Raw genomic sequence first — 18,910 nt, forward strand, 5'->3', positions numbered from 1 at the left:
ATGGCTAAAAACTGAATAACATGGTTATACACAGAATAGCATGGTTATTTAGAGATGAACATGGTTATATACGCAATAACATGGTTTTATACAGAATAACATGGCTAAAAACTGAATAACATGGTTATACACAGAATAGCATGGTTATTTAGAGATTAACATGGTTATATACGCAATAACATGGTTTTATACAGAATAACATGGCTAAAAACTGAATAACATGGTTATACACAGAATAGCATGGTTATTTAGAGATTAACATGGTTATATACGCAATAACATGGCTATATACTAAAGAACATGGTTATAAACTGAATAACCTGGCTATATACAGAATAACATGGCTATATATAGAGAATAACATGGCTATATACAGAATAACATGGTTATATACTGAATAACCTGGCTATATACAGAATAACATGGCTATATATAGAGAATAACATGGCTATATACAGAATAACATGGTTATATACAGAATAAAATAGGTATGTACAGAATAACATGGTTATGTACAGAATAACATGGCTATATACAGAATAACATGGCTATATACAGAATAACATGGTTAAATACAGAATAACATGGCTAGATACAGAATAACATGGTTATATACAGAATAAAATAGGTATGTACAGAATAACATGGTTATGTACAGAATAACATGGCTATATACAGAATAACATGGCTATATACAGAATAACATGGCTATATACAGAATAACATGGTTATACACTGAATAACATGGTTATATACAGAAACACTTGGTTATTTACAGATATTTTACTTAATCTGACTTCTCTAGAACATATTACTATTTACAGTGTGTGTGTGTGTGTGTGTGTGTGTGTGTGTGTGTGTGTGTGTGTGTGTGTGTGTGTGTGTGTGTGTGTGTGTGTGTGTGTATGTGTGTGTGTGTGTATACAGGTACGGGTACTGGCCCTATGGTGTATTCACTAAGATGGGTATCCCTGGTCCCAAACCCCTACCTTACTTTGGTACAATGATGGGGTATAGAAAGGTTAGTACCCATTCAGAATAAATATCTCTCTCATATTTTAAACAACAGTGTTATTGTTCTCCTATGTAATACAATGAATTGAGAAGGAAAAAGAGGACTAGCCGGTTGTTTTAACAATAGATAAATACTAGGTAATTTGAGACATGATCAGTCTAGAAGTTGTGTTATTGACCCTGGGGACCATATAAAATAACAAACCCTCCTCAACCCTCACCTGTTTCAGGTGTGTTCTCTGTTCAGCTGTAGGACACACCTACACGACCTCCTAGGGCATGAATCAGCTATTTTCTCTCTCTCTCTCTCTCTCTCTCTCTCTCTCTCTCTCTCTCTCTCTCTCTCTCTCTCTCTCTCTCTCTCTCTCTACAGGGCATCACTAACTTTGACACAGAGTGCTATCAGAAGTACGGGAGAATCTGGGGGTGAGTTCAGTTGGCTGTACCGTACTAGGATGACTTACAACTGTACTATGCTTTTTCAATTCATCACCTGCTGGAGCTGCCATGTAATAATGAGGAATGATAGTAATAATATCAACAACAACTCGACTACTGTTTTCTTTGTAGTTTTATATGAGGTGGTTAAATGTGTGTCTGTGTTTCTACTCTGTGAAGGATCTATGATGGGAGGCAGTCTGTTCTGTGTACCATGTAGGTGGATATATAGTGGTTAAAGCCAGGTGTGTTTCTCCTCTGTGAAGGATCTATGATGGGAGGCAGTCTGTTCTGTGTACCATGTAGGTGGATATATAGTGGTTAAAGCCAGGTGTGTTTCTCCTCTGTGAAGGATCTATGATGGGAGGCAGTCTGTTCTGTTTATCATGTAGGATTGTAGGTGCATCCAGACAACCTTCACTTTCTTCCACATTTATTTACATTATAGCCTTATTCTAAAATGGATTTAATCGTTTTTTTCCTCATCAATCTACTCACACAATACTCCATTATGACATCACAATACCCCATAATGACAAAGCAAAACCTGTTTGTTTTCACTCCAGTCTGAGGTCTTGAGCAGACTTTCATCATGGATCTCTCTAAACTTTGCTCTGTTCATCTTTCCCTCAATCCTGACTAGTCTGCCAGTCCCTGCCGCTGAAAACATCCCAACATAATGATGCTGCCACCACCATGCTTCACCGTAGGGATGGTGCCATGTTTCATCCAGACGTGAACCTTGGCATTCAGGCCAAAGAGTTTAATCTTGATTTCATCTGACCAGAGAATCTTGTTTCTCATTGTCTGAGAGTCTTTAGTTACCTTTTGACAAACTCCAAGCGGGCTGTCATGTGCCTTTTTACTGAGGAGTGGCTTCCGTCTGGCCACTCTACCATAAAGGCCTGATTGGTGGAGTGCTGTAGATATGGTTCTCCTCCTGGAAGGTTCTGCCATCTTCGACCTCATGGCTTGGCGTTTGCTCTGACATGCTCTGTCAACTGTGGAACCTTAAAAAGACAGGTGTTTGCCTTTCCAAATCATGTCCAATCAATGGAATTTACCACAGGTGTACTCCAATCAAGTTGGAGAAACATCTCAAGCATGACCAATAGAAACAAAATGCACCTGAGCTCAATTTTCAGTCTCTTAGCAAACGGTCTGAATACTTATTTAACTAAGGTATTTCTGTTTTTCTCTTCTCGTTATGGGGTATTGTGATGTCATTATGGGGTATTGTGATGTCATTATGGGGTATTGTGTGTAGATTTATGATTTTTTTATTTTATTTAATCCATTTTAGAATAAGGCTGTAACTTAATGAAATGCCTCTGTGAAGGATCTATGACGGGAGGATCTGTGAAGCATCTATGATGGGAGGCAGTCTGTTCTGTGTACCATAAAGCCAGGTGTGTGTTTCTCCTCTGTGAAGGATCTATGATGGGAGGCAGCCTGTTCTGTGTATCATGGACAAAAGCATGATCAAGACCGTCCTGATTAAAGAGTGTTACAACATCTTTACCAACCGCAGGGTGAGACACACACACACACACACACACACACACACACGCACACGCATACACACACATACACACACCCCTAATAATAATCTGAATAATTATAATCCTAACATTATGACTGATATTATTTATTCATTTTTTGTGGCATTCATTATTCATACATTTTAAAGTAGTGTGAATATTATGTAAATACTGTGATCATTATTAAATCATATAATTAATACAACTGTTGTTTAAGAACATCATTCTGAACGGTGAGCTGTTTGACGCGGTGTCCATTGCCGAGGACGATACATGGAGACGGATCCGCAGTGTCCTCTCACCTTCCTTTACCTCTGGACGACTGAAAGAGGTAGAACCATCCGTCCATCTCTCCCTTTCTATGTTTATCAACTTGTTATAAACTCATTATATATGTTATATATGTTATATGTTATATATGTTATAACTCTTCATTAACTCATTATAGCTTGTTATAAACTCTATAAACTCATTATAGCTTGTTATAAACACTTAATTAACTCATTATAGCTTGTTATAAACACTTAATTAACTCATTATAGCTCGTTAAACACTTAATTAACTCATTATAGCTCGTTATAAACACTTAATTAACTCATTATAGCTCGTTAGAAACACTTTATAGCTTGTTATAAACACTTTATTAACTCATTATAGCTTTATATAAACAACTTATAGCTTGTTATGAACTCTTTACTAACTCATAGCTTATTATAAACTCCTCAAACTCATTATAGCTTGATGTAAACTCTTTATAAACTAATTTTAGCTTGTTATAAACTCTTTATAAATTAATTATAGCTTGTTATAAACTCTCTATTAACTCATTATAGCTTGTTATAAACTGTTTACTAACTCATTATAGCTTGTTATAAACTGTTTACTAACTCATTATAGCTTGTTATAAACTGTTTACTAACTCATTATAGCTTGTTATAAACTGTTTACTAACTCATTATAGCTTGTTATAAACTGTTTACTAACTCATTATAGCTTGTTATAAACTCTTTATAGCTTGTTATAAACTATTAACTCATTATAGCTCGTTATAAACTCTTTACTAACTCAATTTAACTTGTTATAAACTCTCTAACTCATTTTAGCTCGTTATAAACTCTTTATAGCTTGTTATAAACTCTTTACTAACTCATTATAGCTTGTTATAAACTATTAACTCATTATAGCTTGTTATAAACTATTAACTCATTATAGCTTGTTATAAACTCTTTCCTAACTCATTATAGCTTGTTATAAACTATTAACTCATTATAGCTTGTTATAAACTCTTTCCTAACTCATTATAGCTTGTTATAAACTATTAACTCATTATAGCTTGTTATAAACTATTAACTCATTATAGCTTGTTATAAACTATTAACTCAGTATAGCTTGTTATAAACTTTTTACTAACTCATTATAGCTTGTTATAAACTCTTTCCTAACTCATTATAGCTTGTTATAAACTATTAACTCATTATAGCTTGTTAGAAACTAACTCATTATAGCTTGTTATAAACTAACTCATTATAGCTCATTATAAACTCTTTATAAACTCATTATAGCTTGTTATAAACTCTTTACTTACTCATTATAGCTTGTTATAAACTAACTCATTATAGCTCGTTATAAACTCTTTCTAAACTCATTATAGCTTGTTATAAACTCTTTATAAACTCATTATAGCTTGTTATAAACTCTTTATTAACTTATTATAGCTTGTTATAAACTCTTTATAATCTCATTATAGCTTGTTATAAACTCTTTATTAACTCATTATAGCTTGTTATAAACTAACTCTTTATAGCTTGTTATAAACTCTTTATAATCTCATTATAGCTTGTTATAAACTCTTTATAAATTAATTATAGCTTGTTATAAACTCTTTATTAACTCATTATAGCTTGTTTTAAACTCTTTATAACTTGTTATAAACTATTAACTCGTTATCGCTTGTTATAAACTCTATTTAAACTAATTTTAGCTTGTTATGAACTAACTCATTATAGCTCGTTATAAACTCTTTATAAACTCATTATAGCTTGTTATAAACTCTTTATAAACTCTTTTTAGCTTGTTATAAACTCTTTATAAACTCTTTATAGCTTGTTTTAAACTCTATTAACTCATTATAGCTTGTTATAAACTCTTTATAACTTGTTATAAACTATTAACTCGTTATCGCTTGTTATGAACTCAAACCTAAATCAAATCAAATTGTATTAGTCACAAACACATATTTAGCAGTTATGGGTGTAGTGACATGTTTCTGTTCCTGGCTCCAACAGTGCAGTAATATCAAACAAGACACAACAATACACACAAGTCTAAAAAGTAAAATAATGGAATTAAGAAATATAGAAATATTAGGATGAGCAACGTCGAAGTCTTGAGTATAAAATATAATATAAAAGGATATCTTTTTAAAATGGATTTTACCTTTATTTAACTAGGCAATTCAGTTACAAACAAATTCTTATTTACAATGACGGCCTAGGAACAGTGGGTTAACTGGTCTAGGAACAGTGGGGTTAACTGGTCTAGGAACAGTGGGTGAACTGGTCTAGGAACAGTGGGTTAACTGGTCTAGGAACAGTGGGTTAACTGGTCTAGGAACAGTGGGTTAACTGGTCTAGGAACAGTGGGTTAACTGGTCTAGGAACAGTGGGTTAACTGGTCTAGGAACAGTGGGTTAACTGGTCTAGGAACAGTGGGTTAACTGGTCTAGGAACAGTGGGTTAACAGGTCTAGGAACAGTGGGTTAACTGGTCTAGGAACAGTGGGTTAACTGGTCTAGGAACAGTGGGTTAACTGGTCTAGGAACAGTGGGTTAACTGGTCTAGGAACAGTGGGTTAACTGGTCTAGGAACAGTGGGTTAACTGCCCTTTTCAGGGGTAGAACAAATGGTTTTTACCTTGTCAGTTCGGGGATTCGATAAAGCAACCTTCCCGTCCTAGCCACTAGGTTACCTGCCTCCCCTAATGTGATGGGATGTATAGACATCATGTACATTATGTTGATAGAATCGTCGGTGAGGACATCTACTTTGTGAATGACAAAAGTACATTTTTCCAACAATTGTTTACAGACAGATTATTTCACTTATAATTCACTATATCACAATTCCAGTGGGTCAGAAGTTCACACACACTAAGTTGACTGTGCCTTTAAGTTTGGAATATTCCAGAAAATTCTGTCATGGCTTTAGAAGCTTCTGATAGGCTAATTGACATCATTTGAGTAAATTGGTGGTGTACCTGTGGATGTATTTCAAGGCCTTCCTTCAAACTCAGTGTCTCTTTGCTTGACATCATGGGAAAATCAAAAGAAATCGGCCAAGACCTCAGAAAAAAAAATGTAGCCCTCCAAAAGTCTGGTTCATCCTTGGAAGCAATTTCCAAATGGTCGGTCTGTCTGCAGTATATACACGAAATCAACAAAAGTATGTGGACACCTGCTCGTCAAACATCTCAATCCAAAATCATGGGCATTTGCATGGAGTTGGAATCTAGTTTTCTCTGTTTTTAATTATATCTTTCCATCTCTCTCTACCTCTTTCTCTGTCTACCTCTCTACTGCTCTCTACTGATGTCTCTCTACCTCTCTCTCTACCTCTCTCTCTCTACCTCTCTACTGCTGTATCTCTACCTCTCTCTCTTTCTCTACCTCTACTGCTCTCTACTGCTGTCTCTCTACCTCTCTCTCTCTACCTCTCTACTGCTCTCTACTGCTGTATCTCTACTTCTCTCTCTCTCTACCTCTCTACTGCTGTCTCTACCTCTCTCTCTCTCCCCCTCTCGCTACCTCTCTAACTCTCTACTGCTGTCTCTCTACCTCTCTCTACCTCTCTACTGCTCTCTACTGCTGTCTCTACCTCTCTCTCTCTCTCTCTACCTCTCTACTGCTGTCTCTCTACCTCTCTCTCTCTCTCTACCTCTCTACTGCTCTCTACTGCTGTCTCTCTCTCTCTCTCTCTCTCTCTCTCTCTCTCTCTCTCTCTACCTCTCTACTGCTGTCTCTCTACCTCTCTCTCTCTCTCTACCTCTCTACTGCTCTCTACTGCTGTCTCTCTCTCTACCTCTCTCTCTCTACCTCTCTACTGCTCTCTACTGCTGTATCTCTACCTATCTCTCTCTCTACCTCTCTACTGCTCTCTACTGTTGTCTCTCTCTCTCTCTCTCTCTCTCTCTCTCTCTCTCTACCTCTCTACTGCTGTCTCTCTACCTCTCTCTACCTCTCTACTGCTCTCTACTGCTGTCTCTCCTCTCTCTCTCTCTCTAACTCTCTACTGCTGTCTCTCTACCTCTCTCTCTCTCTCTACCTCTCTACTGCTCTCTACTGCTGTCTCTCTACCTCTCTCTCTCTCTCTCTCTACCTCTCTACTGCTGTCTCACTACCTCTCTCTCTCTCTCTACCTCTCTACTGCTGTCTGTCTACCTCTCTCTCTCTCTCTACCTCTATCTCTCTCCTCTAGATGTTTGGTATCATGAAGCAGCACTCTGCTAACCTGCTGAATGGAATGAAGAAGCAGGCAGATAAAGACCAGACCATCGAAGTGAAGGAGTGAGTCCTGATTCCTAACCTCTGGCTTTTCACCTTACAACTCTGAGTCTTGATTATAATACACACACACACACACACACACACACACACACACACACACACACACACACACATATAGCCACCCATTGCCTTGATAACAGCTTTGCACACTCTTGGCCTGAGGTAGAGTACCTCATGATAAGCTGTAGACCACACTATCTACCAAGATTTCACCAATAGTATCGTAGCAGTCTATTTACCACCACAACCCGACGCCCCCGACCAATAGTATCGTAGCAGTCTATTTACCACCACAACCCGACGCCCCCGACCAATAGTATCGTAGCAGTCTATTTACCACCACAACCCGACGCCCCCGACCACACTCTTGGCCTGAGGTAGAGCACCTCATGATAAGCTGTATAAGGGACAGTATCATTGAAAATAAAAATGTAATCTTAACTGACCTGTTAATTAAAGGTCAAATAAAATGTAATCTTAACTGACTTGCCTAGTTAATTAAAGGTCAAATAAAAATATACAAAAATAAGGCCATGAGCGGTGTGGCCGGGGACTTTAACTTAAATCCGTTTGATCTAATATCTACCAGTCAACCGCAGGGCAGGACGGATTACCAGGATGTGTACTCAGAGCATGTCCTGACCAACTGGCAAGTGTCTTCACTGACATTTTCAACCTCTCCCTGTCCGAGTCTGTAATGCCTACATGTTTCAAGCAGACCGCCATAGTCCCTGTGCCCATGAAAACGAACGTAACCTGCCTACATGACTAGCATTCTGCGCCAACAGATCCATAGCACTCACTTTGGTAACCATGAAGTGCTTTGAAAGGCTGGCCGTGGCTCACATCAACACCATCATCTCGGAAACACTACACCCACTCCAATTCACATACCGCCCCAACTGATCCACAGATGATGCAATCTCGATTGCACTCCACACTGTGTTTTCCCACATGGACAAAAGGAACACCTATGTGAGAATGCTGTTCATTGACTACTGCTCAGCGTTCAACACCATAGTGCCCACAAAGCTCATCACTAAGCTAAGAACCCTGGGACTAAACACCTCCCTCTGCAACTGGATCCTGGACTTCCTGATGGGCCGCCCCCAGGTGGTAAGGGTAGGTAACAACACATCCGCCACGCTGATCCTCTCCACGGGGGCCCCGCATGGGTTTGTGCTTAGACCCTCCCAGTTCACCCACGACTGCATGACCAGGCACGACTCCAACACCATCATTAAGTTTGCTGATGAGAAGACAGTGGAAGGCCTGATCACCGACAACGATGAGACAGCCTATAGGGAGGAAGTCAGAGACCTGGCAGTGTGGTGCCAAGACAACAACCTCTCCCTTAATGTGAGCAAGACAAAGTAGCTGTAGGTCCTGCCATCCAGGACCTACAGTTGAAGTCGGAAGTTTACATACACTTAGGTAGGAGTCATGGTCGCTTTTCAACCAGTCCACAAATTTCTTGTTAACAAGCTATAGTTTTGGCAAGTCGGTTAGGAAAAAGGGGGAGGCTTGCAAGCCGAAGAACACCATCCCAACCGTGAAGCACGGGGGGTGGCAGCATCATGTTGTGGGGGGTGCTTTGCTGCAGGAGGGACTGGTGCACTTCACAAAATAGATGGCATCATGAGGCACGAAAATTATGTGGATATATTGAAGCAACATCTCAAGACATCAGTCAGGAAGTTAAAGCTTGGTCGCAAATGGGTCTTCCAAACGGACATTGACCCCAAGCATACTTCCAAAGTTGTGGCAAAATGGCTTAAGGACAACAAAGTCAAGGTACACGAGTGGCCATGACAAAGCCACGACCTCAATCATATAGAAAATGTGTTGGCAGAACTGAAAAAGCGTGTGCGAGCAAGGAGGCCTACAAACCTGACTCAGTTACACCAGCTCTGTCAGGAGGAATGGGCCAACATTCACCCAACTTATTGTTGGAAACTTGTGGAAGGCTACCCCAACACGTTTGACCCAAGTTAAACAATTTAAAGGCAATGCTACCAAATATTAATTTAGTGTATGTAAACTTCTGACCCACTGTGAATGTGATGAATGAAATAAAGCTGAAATAAATAATTCTCTATACTATTATTCTGACATTTCACATTCTTAAAATAAAGTGGTGATCCTAACTGACCCAAGACAGGGACAAAATTAAGGATTAAATGTCAAGAATTGTGAAAAACTGAGTTTAAATGTATTTGGCTTGGCTTCCGACTTCAACAGTGTCATCCAGGACCTATATACTAGGCGTTGTCAGAGCCCCAAAACTTGTCAAAGACTCCAGTCACCCGGAGCCTCCCAAGTGGTCTAAAGCATCACAGTGCCACTAGAGATCCTGGTTCGAGTCCAGGCTCTGTTGCAGCTGGCAAGTTGTGTGACAAATACATTTGATTTGTTTTAGTTGTGTGGTCAGCAGTTGTGTGGTCAGCAGTTGTTGCCAGTGGTTGTGTGGTCAGTAGTTGTGTGGTCAGTAGTTGCGGTCAATAGTTGTGGTCAGTCATTGTGCAGTTGTGGTCAGTAGTTGTGTGGTCCGTAGTTGTGTTGTCGGTAGTTTTGTGGTCTGTAGTTGTGTGGTCTGTAGTTGTGTGGTCGGTAGTTGTGTGGTCGGTAGTTGTGTGGTCTGTAGTTTTGTGGTCGTTAGTTTTGTGGTTGTGGTCCGTAGTTGTGTGGTCAGTAGTTGTGTGGTCAGTAGTTGTGTGGTCAGTAGTTGCGGTCAGTAGTTGTGTAGTTGTGGTCAGTAGTTGTGGTCTCTAGTTGTGTGGTCAGTGGTTGTGTGGTCAGTGGTTGTGTGGTTGGTGGTCAGTAGTTGGTGGTGACTAGTTGTGGTCTCTAGTTGTGGTCACTAGTTGTATGGTCAGTAGGTGTGTAATTCTGGTTGTGTTGCAGGTTCTTTGGGCCCTACAGCATGGACGTGGTCACCAGCACAGCCTTCAGTGTGGACATTGACTCTCTGAACAACCCTTCAGACCCCTTCGTCTCCAACGTCAAGAAGATGTTCAAGTTTAACCTGTTCAACCCACTGTTCCTCCTAATCTGTGAGACCACACACAGACACAAAGTTGTTCTTTATAATCGTGTGTACCTTTTTATAAAACTTTCCTCTCCTCTCCCGTCCTCAACTCCTCTCCTCCTCTCCCGTCCTCCTCTCTTCCTCTCTTCTTCCCTCCCCTCCTCCTCCTCCCCTCCTCTCGTTCTGCAGTGTTTTTTCCCTTCACTGGTCCTATCTTGGAGAAGATGAAGTTTTCTTTCTTCCCGACTGCGGTGTTGGACTTCTTTTACACCTCGCTGGCTAAGATCAAATCTGGACGTGACACTGGGAACTCTACCGTAAACATGTTTTATATTTATATTTGATTGTTATGTTGATATTTTCATCTGTACATTTATATTTGTACTGTAATATTCTTCACCAATATGGAATGTCCAAATCGATATCATGTCGGAATTGAAAAACACTATTACTGGGACCCAAATATCTTCATTCATATTACAATCTGTTTGTGTTGATTATTATTATTGGACGAGATCCATTAGAATCTGATTGAGTTGGTTGTGATTGGACCAGACCCATTAGAATCTTATTGAGTTGGTTGTGATTGGAATCAGATCCATTAGAATCTGATTGTGTTGGTTGTGATTGGAATCAGATCCATTAGAATCTGATTGTGTTGGTTGTGATTGGACCAGATCCATTAGAATCTTATTGAGTTGGTTGTGATTGGAATCAGATCCATTAGAATCTGATTGTGTTGGTTGTGATTGGACCAGATCCATTAGAATCTGATTGTGTTGGTTGTGATTGGACCAGATCCATTAGAATCTGATTGAGTTGGTTGTGATTGGAATCAGATCCATTAGAATCTGATTGTGTTGGTTGTGATTGGACCAGATCCATTAGAATCTGATTGTGTTGGTTGTGATTGGACCAGATCCATTAGAATCTGATTGTGTTGGTTGTGATTGGACCAGATCCATTAGAATCTGATTGTGTTGGTTGTGATTGGACCAGATCCATTAGAATCTTATTGTGTTGGCTGTGATTGGACATATTTGACCTAATTTCATTCTGCTCGCAGAGTCGGGTGGATTTCTTACAGCTGATGATCGACTCTCAGAAAGGCAACGACACAAAGACAGGAGAGGAACAGTCTAAAGGTACCTGCCGAACAAACACCTGTAAACTACTGTTACAAACACACACCTGGAAACTACTGTTACAAACACACACCTGGAAACTACTGTTACAAACACACACCTGGAAACTACTGTTACAAACACACACCTGGAAACTACTGTTACAAACACACACCTGGAAACTACTGTTACAAACGCACACCTGTAAACTACTGTTACAATCACACACCTGTAAACTACTGTTACAAACACACACCTGGAAACTATTGTTACCAACACACACCTGTAAACTACTGTTACAAACACACACCTGTAAACTACTGTTACAAACACACACCTGGAAACTACTGTTACAAACACACACCTGGAAACTACTGTTACAAACACACACCTGGAAACTACTGTTACAAACACACACCTGGAAACTACTGTTACAAACACACACCTGTAAATTACTGTTACAAACACACACCTGGAAACTACTGTTACAAACACACACCTGTAAATTACTGTTACTAACACACACCTGTTACAAACACACACCTGTAAATTACTGTTTCAAACACACACCTGTTACAAACACACACCTGCTACAAACATATTCTCTCTCCTCCTCCCTCCTCTCCTCTCTCTCTCCCTCCATAGGACTGACTGATCATGAGATCTTGTCTCAGGCCATTATATTCATCTTCGGTGGCTACGAGACCAGCAGCACTACTATGAGTTTCCTGGCCTATAACCTGGCAACCAATCCCCACACCATGACCAAACTGCAGGAGGAGATAGATACTGTGTTCCCCAATAAGGTAACCCCCACACCATGACCAAACTCCAGGAGGAGGTAGATACTGTGTTCCCCAACAAGGTAACCCCCACACCATGACCAAACTGCAGGAGGAGGTAGATACTGTGTTCCCCAACAAGGTAACCCCCACACCATGACCAAACTGCAGGAAGAGATAGATACTGTGTTCCCCAACAAGGTAACCCCCACACCATGACCAAACTGCGGGAGGAGAAAGATACTGTGTTCCCCAACAAAGTAACCCCCACACCATGACCAAATTGCAGGAGGAGATAGATACTGTGTTCCCCAACAAGGTAACCCCCACACCATGACCAAACTGCAGGAGGAAATAGATACTGTGTTCTCCAACAGATGTGGTGAGGTTCTGATTTGTATGTAACCATGGTGCAGGCTCCAATCCAGTACGAAGCTCTGATGCAGATGGACTATTTGGACTGTGTGTTGAACGAGTCTCTGAGACTGTACCCCATCGCCCCGCGACTGGAGAGGGTCGCCAAGAAGACGGTGGAGATCAACGGCATCGTCATCCCCAAAGACTGCGTTGTCCTGGTTCCCACGTGGACCCTCCACCGTGACCCAGAGATCTGGTCCGACCCTGAGGAGTTCAAACCAGAGAGGTACTGACCGCACCGTAACCACAATCTAACCATGACACAACCTTAATACAACCACAGTACAACAATAACACAACCACAAATCAACTACGATACAATGTGTAATGTGTCTGCCCTCCCCCTGTCCAGGTTCAGTAAGGAGAACAAGGAGCCTATTGATCCGTACACGTACATGCCATTTGGGGCGGGGCCCAGGAACTGTATCGGGATGCGCTTCGCCCTGATAATGATCAAACTGGCCATGGTCGAGATCCTCCAGAGTTTCACTTTCTCCGTCTGCGACGAGACCGAGGTGAGACGCTCACCTGAGCAGACAGAATATGACATCATCAAAAATCAGTATCTGTTTCAGCCTGGTCAGCACCTGTTTTAACGTGGTAGGCACCTGTTTTAACATGGTCACCACCTGTTTTAACATGGTCACCACCTGTTTTAACATGGTCACCACCTGTTTTAACATGGTCACCACCTGTTTTAACATGGACCTGTTATAACATGGTCATCACCTGTTCAACATGGTCACCTCCTGTTCAACATGGTCACCTCCTGTTCAACATGGTCTCCTCCTGTTCAACATGGTCTGTTTTAACATGGTCACCACCTGTTTTAACATGGTCACCACCTGTTTTAACATGGTCACCACCTGTTTTAACATGGTCACTTCCTGTTTTAACATGGACACCACCTGTTTTAACATGGTCACATCCTGTTTTAACATGGTCACCACCTGTTTTAACATGGCCACTACCTGTGTTAACATGGTCACCACCTGTTTTAACATGGTCACCACCTGTTTTAACATGGTCACCACCTGTTTTAACATGGTCACCACCTGTTTTAACATGGTCACCACCTGTTTTAACATGGTCACATCCTGTTTTAACATGGTCACCACCTGTTTTAACATGGCCACTACCTGTGTTAACATGGTCACCACCTGTTTTAACATGATCACCACCTGTTTTAACATGGTCACCACCTGTTTTAACATGGATGTGTTCACATGGTCACCGCCTGTTTTAACATGGACCTGTTTTAACATGGTCACTACCTGTTTTAACATGGACCTGTTTTAACATGGTCACCGTCTGTTTTAACATGGTCAGCACCTGTTTTAACATGGTCACCGTCTGTTTTAACATGGTCACCACCTGTTTAACATGGTCACCACCTGTTTTAACATGGTCACCGCCTGTTTTAACATGGACCTGTTAACATGGTGACCGTCTGTTTTAACATGGTCACCGTCTGTTTTAACATGGTCACCGTCTGTTTTAACATGGTCACCACCTGTTTAACATGGTCACCACCTGTTTTAACATGGTCACCGCCTGTTTTAACATGGACCTGTTAACATGGTCACCGCCTGTTTTAACATGGACCTGTTAACATGGTCACCACCTGTTTTAACATGGTCACCACCTGTTTTGACATGGTCACCACCTGTTTTAGCATGGACCTGTTAACATGGTCACTTCCTGTTTTGACATGGTCACCACCTGTTTTAACATGGTCACCACCTGTTTTAACATGGATTTGTTAACATGTTCACCACCTGTTTTAACATGGTCACCGCCTGTTTTAGCATGGACCTGTTAACATGGTCACCACCTGTTTTAACATGGTCACCACCTCTTTTAACATGGTCACCGCCTGTTTTAACATGAATGTGTTAACATGGTCACCACCTGTTTTAACATGGACCTGTTTTAACATGGTCACCGTCTGTTTTAACATGGTCGCCACCTGTGTTAACATGGTCACCACCTGTTTTAACATGGTCACCACCTGTTTTAACATGGACCTGTTAACATGGTCACCACCTGTTTTAACATGGACCTGTTAACATGGTCACCACCTGTTTTAGCATGGACCTGTTAACATGGTCACCACCTGTTTTAACATGGTCACCACCTGTTTTAACATGGTCACCGCCTGTTTTAACATGGTCACCACCTGTTTTAACATGGACCTGTTTTAACATGGTCACCGTCTGTTTTAACATGGTCACCACCTGTGTTAACATGGTCACCACCTGTTTTAACATGGTCACCACCTGTTTTAACATGGACCTGTTTTAACATGGACCTGTTAACATGGTCACCACCTGTTTTAACATGGACATGATTTAACATGGTCACCGCCTGTTTTAACATGGTCACCGCCTGTTTTAACACTTCCTGTTATTCTCTATAGATCCCTTTGGAGATTGACAACCAGGGTTTGCTGATGCCAAAACGACCAATCAAACTGAGGCTGGAGCCCCGTAGCAACACCCTTAGCAACACCACCGCCACCTCTCTGAAGAGTCCAACAACGTGACCGAATGCAGGAGCACCCCACCCTACCCTAGAGCACCCCACCCTACCCTAGAGCCCCCCACCCTACCCTACCCTGGAGAACCCTACCATATACAGTGGGGCAAAAAAGTATTTAGTCAGCCACCAATTGTGCAAGTTCTCCCAATTAAAAAGACGAGAGGCCTGTAATTTTCATCATAGGTACACTTCAACTATGACAGACAAAATGAGAAAAAAAATCCAGAAAATCACATTGTAGGATTTTTTATGAATTTATTTGCAAATGATGGTGGAAAATAAGTATTTGGTCACCTACAAACAAGCAAGATTTCTGGCTCTCACAGACCTGTAACTTCTTCTTTAAGAGGCTCCTCTGTCCTCCACTCGTTACCTGTATTAATAGCACCTGTTTGAACTTGTTATCAGTATAAAAGACACCTGTCCACAACCTCAAACAGTCACACACACAATGAATGTTCAGTTCAGTCAGTTCAATCAGAAATTACATTTAAAATGTCACATAGCTTACAAAGCGCTGGGATTGAATGCTGGTCTCAGTCTCATGCTTGGTTTGAGTAGGACTCAGAAACCCATTTCCATCAGATAAAAGAGAGATAGTAATACTATGGATGCATTAGAGGTACATGTCTTGTTAAAGTTAGACACCATGGCATGATGTCATGTATGGATCCTGCACACTACTGTGTGGCTGGAATTCTCCTAGAATGTAGAACTCTAGCTGGTGTTCTCTAGAACTGTACTCTCATTCTGTTCCTCTGGGTGTTCTGCTGTCCAATCATTCCAAAATAGAATCTTTACTGTCTGTTGAGATGATCCCTGCAGCTGCTTGGTTTTCACTTTAATCATCACAAACCAATAAAATCATCACACTAATGAACAAGGTCGTCTGTGTATTCATTAACATTCATAAGACAAAACATTATAGATGATAGTCTACTGTAGGCATGTTGGTTGAAGCTCAGTGTTGAATTCAAATGTCTTCATCTAAACCAATCTCTTAGGAAAATTCACAAATCAACTTGATTGGAGGCACACAACACAAGTTTAAATACACTTAGGTTGGAGTCATTAAAACTAGTTTTTCAACCGCTCCACAAATTTCTTGTTAACAAACTATAGTTTTGGCAAGTCAGTTAGGACATCTACTTTGTGCATGACACAATTTTTCCTATCACATATCACAATTCCAGTGGGTCAGAATTTTACATACGCTAAGTTAACTGTGCCTTTAAACACATTGGAAAATTCCAGAAAATGTCATGGCTTTAGAAGCTTCTGATAGGCTAATTGACATAATTTGAGTCAATTGTAGGTGTACCTGTGGATGTATTTCAAGGCCTACCTTCAAACTCAGTGTCTCTTTGCTTGACATCATGGGAAAATCAAAAGAAATCAGCCAAGACGTCAGAAAAGAAATGTAGCCCTCCAAAAGTCTGGTTCATCCTTGGGAGCAATTTCCAAACACCTGAAGGTACCACGTTCATCTGTACAAACAATTTTACGCAAGTATAAACACCATGGGACCACTCAGCCGTCATACCGCTCAGGAAGGAGACCCGCTCTGTCTCCTAGAGATGAATGTACTTTGGTGCGAAAAGTGCAAATCAATCACAGAACAACAGCAAAGGACCATGTGAAGATGCTGGAGGAAACAGGTACAAAAGTATCTATATCCACAGTAAAACGAGTCCTATATCGACATAACCTGAAAGGCCGCTCAGCAAGGAAGAAGCCACTGCTCCAAAACCGCCATAAAAAAGCCAGACTACGGTTTGCAACTGCACATGGGGACAAAGATTGTACTTTTTGGAGAAATGTCCTCAGGTCAGATGAAACAGAAATAGAACTGTTTGGCCATAATCACCATCGTTATGTTTGGAGGAAAAAGGGGGAGGCTTGCAAGCCGAAGAACACCACCCCAACCGTGAAGCACGGGGGGTGACAGCATCAGGTTGTGGGGATCCTTTGCTGCAGGAGGGACTGGTTCCCTTCACAAAATAGATGGCATCATGAAGCAGGAAAATTATGTGGATATATTGAAGCAACATCTCAAGACATCAGTCACAAAGTTAAAGCTTGGTCGCAAATGGGTCTTCCAAATGGACAATGACCCCAAGCATACTTCCAAAGTTGTGACAAAATGGACAACAAAGTCAAGGTGTTGGAGTGGCCATCACAAAGCCCTGACCTCAATCCCATAGAAAATTTGTGGGCAGAACTGAAAAAGTGTCTGCGAGCAAAGAGGCCTACAAACCTGACTCAGTTACACCAGCTCTGTCAGGAGGAAAGGGCCAAAATTCACCCAACTTATTGTGGGAAGCTTGTGGAACGCTACCCGAAACGTTTGACGCAAGTTAAACAATTTAATGGCAATGTTTCCAAATACTAATTGAGTGTATGTAAACTTCTGACCTACTGGGAATGTGATGAAATAAATAAAAGCTGAAATAAATAATTCTCTCAACTATTATTCTGACCTTTCACAATCTTAAAATAAAGTGGTCATCCTAACTGACCTAAGACAGGGAATTTTTACTAGGAGCTGAACTAAATAATTCCCTCTACTATTATATTCTGACATTTCACATTAAAATAAACGATCCTAACAGACATAAAACATTGATACAGATTAATTGTCAAGAATTATGAAAAACTGAGTTTAAATGTATTTGGCTAAGGTGTATGTATCCTTCCGACTTCAACTGTATATAAGTCTCAAATATTAATGTTTCAGATCAGCACAGCAAAAAAAAAATGTCATATATATTTTTTAACGGTGTCCCAATTAAATCAAATCAAATCAAATCAAATTTTATTTGTCACATACACATGGTTAGCAGATGTTAATGCGAGTGTAGCGAAATGCTTGTGCTTCTAGTTCCGACAATGCAGTAATAACCAACAAGTAATCTAACTAACAATTCCAAAACGACTGTCTTGTACACAGTGTGAGGGGATAAAGAATATGTACATAAGGATATATGAATGAGTGATGGTACAGAGCAGCATAGGCAGATACAGTAGATGGTATCGAGTACAGTATATACATATGAGATGAGTATGTAAACAAAGTGGCATAGTTAAAGTGGCTAGTGATACATGTATTACATAAGGATACAGTCGATGATATAGAGTACAGTATATACGTATGCATATGAGATGAATAATGTAGGGTAAGTAACATTATATTAGGTAGCATTGTTTAAAGTGGCTAGTGATATATTTACATCATTTCCCATCAATTCCCATTATTAAAGTGGCTGGAGTTGAGTCAGTGTCAGTGTGTTGGCAGCAGCCACTCAATGTTAGTGGTTGCTGTTTAACAGTCTGATAGCCTTGAGATAGAAGCTGTTTTTCAGTCTCTCGGTCCCAGCTTTGATGCACCTGTACTGACCTCGCCTTCTGGATGATAGCGGGGTGAACAGGCAGTGGCTCGGGTGGTTGATGTCCTTGATGATCTT

The 18,910-nt window shown here is 40.6% G+C and overlaps 1 protein-coding gene across 2 annotated transcripts in view; it reads left to right on the forward strand.

Annotated features, from left to right (window-relative positions):
- Positions 1 to 16,326, forward strand: part of LOC139424254 (cytochrome P450 3A27-like) — a 59,535-nt gene extending 43,209 nt beyond the window's left edge. The window contains exons 2-13 of one of the 2 annotated variants that reach the window (XM_071175938.1): positions 928 to 1,021; positions 1,388 to 1,440; positions 2,885 to 2,984; positions 3,211 to 3,324; positions 7,466 to 7,554; positions 10,459 to 10,607; positions 10,772 to 10,899; positions 11,649 to 11,727; positions 12,352 to 12,512; positions 12,905 to 13,131; positions 13,258 to 13,420; positions 15,325 to 16,326. In XM_071175938.1, the coding sequence (XP_071032039.1) occupies positions 928 to 1,021; positions 1,388 to 1,440; positions 2,885 to 2,984; positions 3,211 to 3,324; positions 7,466 to 7,554; positions 10,459 to 10,607; positions 10,772 to 10,899; positions 11,649 to 11,727; positions 12,352 to 12,512; positions 12,905 to 13,131; positions 13,258 to 13,420; positions 15,325 to 15,450 (1,483 nt within the window). In that variant the 3' untranslated portion in view covers positions 15,451 to 16,326. The remainder of the gene's footprint in view (positions 1 to 927; positions 1,022 to 1,387; positions 1,441 to 2,884; positions 2,985 to 3,210; positions 3,325 to 7,465; positions 7,555 to 10,458; positions 10,608 to 10,771; positions 10,900 to 11,648; positions 11,728 to 12,351; positions 12,513 to 12,904; positions 13,132 to 13,257; positions 13,421 to 15,324) is intronic. The other variant, XM_071175939.1, reaches the window with a different exon arrangement.
- The last annotated feature ends 2,584 nt before the right edge of the window (positions 16,327 to 18,910 follow it).

Source organism: Oncorhynchus clarkii, chromosome 13 (assembly GCF_045791955.1).
Source record: "Oncorhynchus clarkii lewisi isolate Uvic-CL-2024 chromosome 13, UVic_Ocla_1.0, whole genome shotgun sequence".
NCBI classification, from domain to species: Eukaryota; Metazoa; Chordata; class Actinopteri; order Salmoniformes; family Salmonidae; genus Oncorhynchus; species Oncorhynchus clarkii.